The 9,622-nt window shown below is 37.8% G+C and overlaps 1 protein-coding gene across 1 annotated transcript; it reads left to right on the forward strand.

Moving 5' to 3' along the window:
- Nucleotides 1-1,987: 1,987 nt before the first annotated feature.
- Nucleotides 1,988-9,276, forward strand: LOC110166120 (phospholipid phosphatase 3-like). Its single transcript, XM_020931319.2, has 6 exons — nucleotides 1,988-2,881; nucleotides 4,304-4,461; nucleotides 4,991-5,277; nucleotides 6,821-6,878; nucleotides 7,863-8,039; nucleotides 8,114-9,276. The coding sequence occupies exons 1-6, from the start codon at nucleotides 2,668-2,670 to the stop codon at nucleotides 8,213-8,215; spliced, it is 996 nt and encodes a 331-aa protein (XP_020786978.1). The 5' UTR covers nucleotides 1,988-2,667; the 3' UTR covers nucleotides 8,216-9,276.
- The last annotated feature ends 346 nt before the right edge of the window (nucleotides 9,277-9,622 follow it).

Below are 9,622 nucleotides of genomic sequence, written 5' to 3' on the forward strand. Positions count from 1 at the left end.
CCTTTTATTGTTATGAAAATGCAAAGTCCGCCTTTCCTGTTGTGTTCACCTGACTCCCCTGGACCCTGCTGTGATGCTGCAGGACACAGAGCAGAGGAGAGAGACTTTTGTCCTCCCCTCAACACAGGATCCACTGACACTCTTAAACTGCTTTGAGACTTTTGACTGAGATACAAAGGCGAGTGAAAAGTGCAGTGTAAATGTTGTAGAAAAACTTAAATTTCCCTCAGGATCAATAAAGTATCTCTCTCTCTCACTGTCTCTCTCTGTCTCTTTCTCTCTCAGTCTCTCTCTCTGTCTGTCTGTCTCTTTCTCTCTCAGTCTCTCTCTCTGTCTGTCTGTCTCTTTCTCTCTCAGTCTCTCTCTCTGTCTGTCTGTCTCTTTCTCTCTCAGTCTCTCTCTCTGTCTGTCTGTCTCTTTCTCTCTCAGTCTCTCTCTCTGTCTGTCTGTCTCTTTCTCTCTCAGTCTCTCTCTCTGTCTGTCTGTCTCTCTCTCTCAGATTAGCAATTTGTGTTGAGGGGATGTTTGGAATCGCTGAGGAAAGAGGAACTGTCTTGGTTTGACACACAGAAAGAGGTGACTGTTACGGTATTTATGCTGCTGCAACTATTTTAAGTAAACTATGAAATCATTGCAGAGGTGCATGTGGTTGTTTGTGGTCATATAATGTAATACAGTCATGTTATACTGAAATAGTGTGTTGTCCTTATCTTAGATACCACTTTTTTAATCAGACAGACATATTTGTGTGAGTGTGACTGAACATCTAGAGATGGAGGAGATGGTAAAATACGACTAATTTAAATGCATCCTTAGACATCCTTATATGTAAATGAATGAGAGAGTCAGTTAATGATTGTCTGTTAACTCTGTCTGGAATGGACACAGGTTTATTTTAGTATGTATCACACACTGTGGACAATTGGACTTTTTTCAGCAGTGGGTGTGTGGGTGTAACGCAGGCCTACTCATATACTCTGTCACACAAAAAAACCCTTCCCTCATTATTTTAATCATTTTATATACTTATCTTTCACAATTATAGCAACATGAGTAGTGAAAGTGAAAGGCATAAATCCAGGGCGTTATTGCTGTCATGTAGCTGCAATGATTCCATTTGATTACATAATTATGAAATGTTGGTTTTGCATTCCAAGGGCACTGTGTTTGTTTTTGAAGATTTTAAGATGTAATGATATTTTTTGTGTGTTTTTTATTTCCCAGTTTGCTGATTCACAAATAATGTTAGAAACCCTCAAAAAGGAAGTGGTTTGAGTGAGAAAAAAGTCACGCTAAAATAAATGAAAAACCTACTATTGCTGTTATGATCATGTGTTTCAGGGCAAATCCAGAGCTTTTGTTCCTTTATGAAAATTTGAGAATTTGAGAAGTAACGAAAGTCTGAACAAATATTCCACAAAAATTTAAGAATGTCAAATCCTCCAAAGGTATGATTGCCACTGATGATTAATAATAGACTTCATAAATCTTTTACAATAATATTGTCCAACAGTAATTGAGGGAAGTGAAATACTGACAAAGGTTTACTCAAACAATGTGTCAGATGAAAAAGTCTGCCTGGAAGTGAAGTAATCAAACTATTCAGTATTGTACAAGCATAGTGCAATATTCACACAAATTAACTCGAATAAAATAGTTCTTACTATACATGTAATTTAATTTAATATTTTGACATGACGCCATTGCTGTCTCTGTCACCACTGCCATAACCAAGATTAAATACACTGAGCAAAAGGTTTAGCATTGTGTGGCCTTTTTGATGAAATCAATGTCATGTGTGAATCAGGAATTCGTTTGATGCAGGCATATATAGTTCTTTACATTCTTCCATCTAGAGCTAAATCGCGAGGCCAGCAGTGTTTGCAGAGATGCCCAGAATTCCCTCTCCATGCACACTTTCTCCAACACCTCCAGGAAGATCACAAGATGCCCCCCCCCCCCCCCCCCAGCCGTCACAAATCAGCACACCACATTATTTAAACTATAGGCAAGATGGGTAAAGTGTCTTCTTGACTAAGAGTCCTGCTGTCTCAAGAGCTACTCAGGGCCAACTCTGCTTAGCTTTTGAGATCAGAGACCGGGCATTCTCAAAGTGGTAAGGCCGCAAATAAAACACAGAATAAAACGCAGACTGAAATGACATAGATATCTGTAGACAGGTATGAGCTATAAAAGTGTTATTCATCAAAGCTGTTAAAACGTTGTCGAAAAGTGTCAGATTGGCTATGCAATAATGTTGACTAAACCTACTATTGTGAAAATCTTGCCTACCTCTATAAAAGTGCATTTTAGTACAAATGACGGAGCATTTGATGTAATTGATAATCACAGTTCACGTGAACGAGGGAGGGAGGCAGACGCTCCTGCGGGACTTTCGCAATTCACTTTCTCCAGGGTACTATGCACATTGCATAGCTGCGCAGTGACGGCGGCGCGCAACCAGTCCGGACGAGTCCTGCTCTGATTGTGATGGAAGAGGATACGTAACACGTAACTTTCTCAGAAGTGACACATACAATGGGAATTATATGCAACTACTATAAAAGCGTGACAGCTTTAGTGAGCATGTGCACATCTCTGCGCTGACTCCCTCAAAAGCGCATATTTTTCCATGTGAACAAGCTGTACAGTGTGAACTCGGCCGTGATGTTGGATACTTATGGGTCTTCGAGCGCCGCAGTACCCATCCCGAACAGCGCTGACCTGCAGCTCAAAGTAGCGGCCGGCGGAGGCAGCCTGACAGCAGGAGGGATGGGGCTGGAGACTGGCGCTGGAAAAAAGAAACTCCTGGAGCTTACTGGATCAACTTTATCCAAACGAAAACTTCTGGTTGGATTGGACCTCCTATGCCTCTTCCTCGGTGAGTCTTCTCCCTTTGACACTTTGGGCTGTTGTTATTTATTTAGGCCTAATCAAGTTAACTATTGCTACAGCCTAGTGTAGAAATTAAAAGGTTATCTATAGGCACAAAGTTGTGTCCTTGTGTTTTGAGTTTCCAGTTCATAAGGCTAAATGCCTATAGTATAGTACACAGTGTAAAGTGAAGTTCTACCAAAATTGGAAACAAGAGCGAGGCAATCGAATAACATTATATCGTATACACTTGCCTAAAGCCTGAGACTGTCTTTTGTAATAATAGTGGTGCAGAAAAATGAAATTTAGTTTATTTAAAATTTATTCCAAGTTAAACTTGTTTAGATCACTCACAATCACAGGACGCCCCTCCCTCTGCCCTGGTGCATGCTGGGGGGTTTAGTGCCAGCTGGTTAGTGCGTCGATTTTGTGCGTGCCCGGGGAATTGTATAGTTTCCATGACAACCCGCAGTTCTCACAGCAGAGCTGGACCGTGGGGAATAAAATTTGGATTAAGTAAATTATAAATAGACCACAAGTGGGGATGTATTAAAGCAATAACAATAATTGCATCATGGCCTTCAGCCCTGTCCTTTACAAATGTGATTGTGTTTTAATGGAAGCAAATCTGAACATATTTTTTGTGATATATATATGTGTGTGTGTATATATATATATATATATATATATATATATATATATATATATATATATATATATATATATATATATATATATATGTATGTATGTATGTATATATATATGTGTGTGTGTGTGTGTGTGTGTGTATATATGTATATATATATATACACACATATTATTTCCCTCTCTCTTTCTCTCTCTTGTACTCAGGCATGCAAAACAGAAAGGTCCCGGGACAGTGAGAGGCTTGCCCAGGCCGTTCCTCTGCAGATCTTTTGTTGTTTAGAGTTTAACTGAAGTCACAAACAACCCACTTTTCTTCCCTCATTAACATAATGGGACACACAGCACATGCGCAGTTCAAACTAGGTCTCTGTCAGTATACAGCTCCACTCAGTTATTTTAATCAAGTCTGTATTGAGCTGTTAAAGGGGAGCTCTCTGGGTCTGTGGTCCCAGTGGAGCAGTGTTTTGACCCTTGCATTCCTTATACTTGTCAGAATAGTTCAGTTTTCCAAAGAAGTGAGGGTTCCCATGCAGCACAACCTTTCTCCTAAAGAGCCCTAAATATTTAGTTTTGGAACAACTTACTCAAAAACAACATGAGCTACATTATTTGAAGCTTTTCTTTGAGTACATTTTCAGTAGGCAATATATCTTTTAATTTAAGTAAAATTTTTGTATGAGTTTTTTGAGTTTCATAACATGCTGTCTTTAACACTTGCAAAGCATAACTGTATTAGAAATATTGAACAAATCGAATTCTTCTTTTTTGTCTGTTCTTTCAGCATCCATTCCTTTCTTTGCATGTGAGCTGAAGGCTGTGAGTCCTTACAAAAGAGGGTTTATCTGTGGAGACCCCAGCATCACATACCCATACATCCACAAAGAGGTGATCCCAGATGAGCTGCTCATTGCGGGGGGCATTGTCATCACAGGCCTCACAGTGAGTACCATGTGCAGTATCTTTGAAAAGTACAACTGTGGATTTTGGGTCACAAATCTGTCTTCAAGGTGTACAGATTACATACAATATTCATAAAGATATACAAATAAAATCTATATAGGCTTCTCAGCAGTGTGTAATGACTGGTTGCTGTATCGTTGGGCAAGACACTAAGTCCAGCATGCCACCAGTAAGAAGAGGTGAGTGCCTTTATATAAAAACACTTTGAGTGCCTTGAATGTAGAAAAACACATTTTAACACTTTTACAATTTTAAATGTGTCTAACTTTGCCAATACGTCATGTTAAAACTGCAACTCAAGTAGGACTAAACTGGGAATTGGATCTGGACTACACCAGGACTAGAACAGGATTAAGTCTACATTAGAACTAAACTGGATTCAAACGAGGACCAAGTGAAAACACAATATTTTCTTCACCATTTGATTAATATGAGAAGTATCAGCAATATCAATATGTTATGTAATGCGTTAAGTGTTATGTAAACTTCTTGTTTTTTCTATGTCCAGATTGCACTGGGAGAGTGTTACCGGGTGCGTTTTCATGGCGTGAGTTCGAAGGCCTTCATAAGGAATGTGTATGTGTCCTGTCTGTACAAAGAGCTGGGTTGCTTCCTGTTTGGCTGTTGCATTGGCCAATCATTAACCAACATGGCCAAGCTGAGCGTAGGACGGCTCCGGCCCCATTTCCTGTCTGTGTGTGGCGTGACATATGCATCACTCAACTGCACTACAGGAACTTACGTGGCATCAGTGATCTGCCCTCAATCTGACCATCGCCTGGAAGAGGAGGCCAGGTGAGTGCGGTTAGCAGCAAGGGAAGTAGGCCAGTATCAACACCGTAATTCGTGAAAACAGATAGGTGAATCATCTAACAATACCTTGTTTACGATTGATGTCACCTACATAAAAGGTCACTAATGAGAGGTGCTAGTACTCACTTACATTTACTACTTTTGTTTTGACATCACCATACTTCCTACTGTGAGTAAGGCTAAACTAACTAAACTAGTGGTACTAGTAACTGACAAAAGCTTTAACAAAAACAAAAGCTTTAACAAAAACATTGACAATATTAAAAGATTTGAACATTTGTGTGTTTAAATACTAGGTTTGTGCATTATTCATGTTATGTTTTGTTCTTCCAATTACATTAACTTAAAATTATAAATCAGATGTTGCATCCCAACTTACTCATTAAGTTACTTTTACTTGAGTAGTACTTTTCCCAAATACTTTTTTACTCTTAACAATGTAATGTCTTGGACCACTACACTATACTTCTACTTGAGTAATGTTATTATTACTAATAAGTAATAGTAAGAAGTAGTCTAATGTAACTCTTACTTGAGTACAATTTTGGCAACTTTACCCACCTCTGCCATTGATGAGACTGCTATGGAAAAGTCTTGTATATCTTGAGTATTCTTATGAATATTCAGATCTGTTATAGTCATTACAAATCATCTGAATGTGAGTGAGGTACTAAACAAATTAGCTTGGCGAGTTTATGAAAATGCAAGTGAAACGTTTTGACCTCAAAACCTGGTCCAGTTACAGTTTGTTTGTTTTTTTACAGTTAGCACATTTTTTGAAACTTGGTTTCATGTATCTGAACAGGGGCATGGGTGATTATGGAACAAGTTTCATCAGTTCACACAGACATCCTACATACAGTATATAGGCCGTATATTCAGTGTACCTGCAAATGACTTGCTTGATTTTCCACAACACGTACATTACATATTCTACATAATCTGATTCAATCAAGTATTTTGATAAAATACCATAAAATCCAGTTGGTAAATCAGTAATATACATATTTCTTTATTTGTTTATTTATTTATTTTTTATTTTATTTTATTTTTTACCAAAAATGCTTTATGTACAGTTTTTTCTATTGTTTTAGCACATTTTTTGAAGCTTAGTTTAGTCTGATCAGTTGATTCAAAAACATATCTGAACAGAGGCACAGGTGGTCAGGTCACAGGTTTGGAACATTTCTCATCAGTTGACACATTTCTTGCATCTTCTGAAACAATTTAGGCTTTATGCCAGTATAAATTATTAGTAGTCATTAATGCTAACTGGGTACACTGCCCAGTTAGCATTAATGACTGCTTATCATTACCTTCACTGGGACGATTGACAAAAGCTTTAGGACAACTGACTCCTAAGAGGACTTACATGGAGCATGTTCCATGTGTTGTTTGATTATAATTCTATGCACCATGATGGTTTAGATAACATTGTAGAAAACCTCTACTATATATACAAATTTTAGTTTAGCATACAAGTGTTGTCCTTTTTGTTTTTAAATATGTTTTCCTGTCATTTCAGAAAATCATTTTTCTCTGGTCACGCCTCCTTTGCCATGTATACAATGCTCTATTTGGCAGTGAGTAACTTTCCATCTAATTTTCTTTCACAAAACTCTTGCATACACAAAGCATGGTTTCTCCAACTTCTAATTACATCACATTTCTAATAAATATAAAAAAATAAGTTAAAGTCATCCTCACAGTGATGAAGCACTGGCAGCAAGAGGGAGAGGGTGCGATCTGAATGGACACAAACAGAGCAGTCTTTGTTGGCCTGTGGGAGGAGAGTGACCTCGCCTCACTGCTCCTCTATTGTGTTAGTGTAAAGCCTTGTGCATTTAAATCTGCATATAACATCCCAATACATATACAATGGGCAAGGCCTGTCTAAAGTTTGCTATATGAGCTGTACAGTACTTTAAATGTTGGTGGGGTCTGAGTTCAGGTCAACTTCTGAATTGTTTGAAAGAATTGTATTGCATTCATGTGAAATAATTAATGAAACTGTGTAGACTATGAGGATAGGATAATGTAGATGCTAGCAATAATTTGGGGTGAGAGTGACTTAGTGGTTAGAGCACTGGTTCCCCAACCTGACAGATGGAAGATTGATTTTTGCTCAGACCAATTTCTGTTATTGTGTCCTTAGGCAAGACACATCATCCACCTTGTCTAAAAAGTGGTATCTGTGTGAATGATTGGTGCTGGTGGCTGGGGACGATGGTGCATCAGTCTGCCACAGGGCTGCTGTGGCTACAATAGTGGAATAATGACAGTGTAGTGCTTTGAGAGCTTCAACAGGCCTGTACAGCACATTGCAAGTATAAGGCAATATTATTATAATTATAATTACTATTAACACAAAAACAGGTTTGTAATTGCTGTACTTAACAATACAATAACACATTACACATAGAGGTGGGGGATATAGTAGATTCTATAGTAGTCTATATTAATAACATCTGTGATTTACGGATCAAACTATAAAGCAATTGTTAGTGAAATGTTGTAATTGACTGTACTTATAAGTACAAAGTAATAAATGTGTCTTCTGTCCTCAGTTCTACCTGCAGGCACGCTTTACATGGCGCAGTGCTCGTCTGCTGAGACCGATGCTCCAGTTCATCCTTATCATGCTGGCTGTCTACACTGGGCTCACACGCATCTCCGACTACAGACACCACCCATCTGACGTGCTCACGGGCTACATACAGGGGGCGCTCACTGCCTACTGGGTGGTCAGTACATTTGCTTATTTTTCTGTCTGTAATGTCATGGTCTGAGTCTTACAATATTTATTTGTCTTTTCTAGGCATTCCACATCTCGTCCATGTTTAAGACCACAGGTTCGGACCTCTCTCTGAGTGAAACCTCCTTGGACAGCCCCCTGTCACCCCAGCACACGGCCTGCTGAAGCACCCACTGCACCCCCGCCCACACCCCCACCCGCACCTGGTTTGAAGAGAGTGGAAACTTGAAGAATGTGGGACTGTTTCCTGTGAAGAAAAGCCACATACCTCAATTAATGAACAGAGTGCATGGTGCCACAAAACGTACTGTGCACTGTGTAAGATTGTAGCCTCTGCACATAGAAAAATGTATTGTTGTACTTGTATTCTTGTAATGTATTTTACTTACACAAAGAAGTTGAAATGGAGAGTGCTCTCACCTGACTCAAACACTGCACTGTATAATTTTATGGTGGAGAGTCCACCACCTACATGTCTCTATGGGTATATTATTATTTTGTGTAGAATTCAACTTTTAAACTAAATGTAAATCTCTGAAGAAAAGCAGGTAAAGTTTTTTTTTTTTTTATCAATATAAACACATAACTGAGGAAATGCAAGATAAATAAGATCAAAATTATACATTGGAACACTCCTAGCAAAGTAATGACATCTCCATAGAGACAATGAGCAAAGTTACATAGTGTACCTTTAAACAATACATCTTGATATCTAGCAATGGTTTGGGAATCTACTACAAAAGTAGTGTTCTACTGAGTTTAAAAAAAAAAAGGTTTAAAAAAAAAGGTTTAATGTTTGTTGTCTGAAAAAAGCATCTTATTTATCAGACCAATTTTAGTTAATGCCATGTTTACCTCACAGAATGCACACTAAAACTAAACTAAAACACTGAACTGCAGATGCTCAGTGCACTTGATCTGTGGACCCATTAGATTCACCTAAAAACACTTATTTTGTTTATGAAAAAAATCTGTAAAGCACTTTTGATATTGTTTATATATTATTTAGATTTTTAAATAACATTTTATATAGTGTACTTTATATTTATAGTTTTTCGTAATCTCTGTGAATGTAATGACATTGAAGGAAAGCACAAGGCACAGAAAAAAGTAATATTGTACTGTATTGTACTGAAATAACTTGCTGAATGACTAAATGTTACTGCCTTAATCATATTTGAACAAATAGTTACAAGGCTGTCAATAAATGGAAGCTGTTTTTTTAACTGGTGCTTTCTGTTATTTTTTAAGATTGCAATTTTAAAAATATGGGTGCATTACCAAATGCAGATGTTTTGACCTAGTCTGTAACTGATATAGCAGTAATTACTGGGCCTTTTCACAAGAAACTAATACTAGCACAAAATATAACATTTATTTTCTCAGCACAAATGAAGAAAGGCTACATTTCTTACAAATGGATAAAAAAATGAGTTTTATTCAATAATAAAATCGCAATTTCTTGTAATCTGAGTGGATTTTACGTGGACCCAATTCCTATTCATACTTGGTTTGGTCCTAATTTGAGCCCAGTATTGTTATGATGCAGACTTGGTTTGGTTCTGAAGGTTT

The sequence above is a fragment of the Boleophthalmus pectinirostris genome, unplaced genomic scaffold, assembly GCF_026225935.1.
Source record: "Boleophthalmus pectinirostris isolate CB_2022bp ecotype Guang Dong unplaced genomic scaffold, ASM2622593v1 HiC_scaffold_22, whole genome shotgun sequence".
In the NCBI taxonomy this organism is placed as follows: Eukaryota; Metazoa; Chordata; class Actinopteri; order Gobiiformes; family Gobiidae; genus Boleophthalmus; species Boleophthalmus pectinirostris.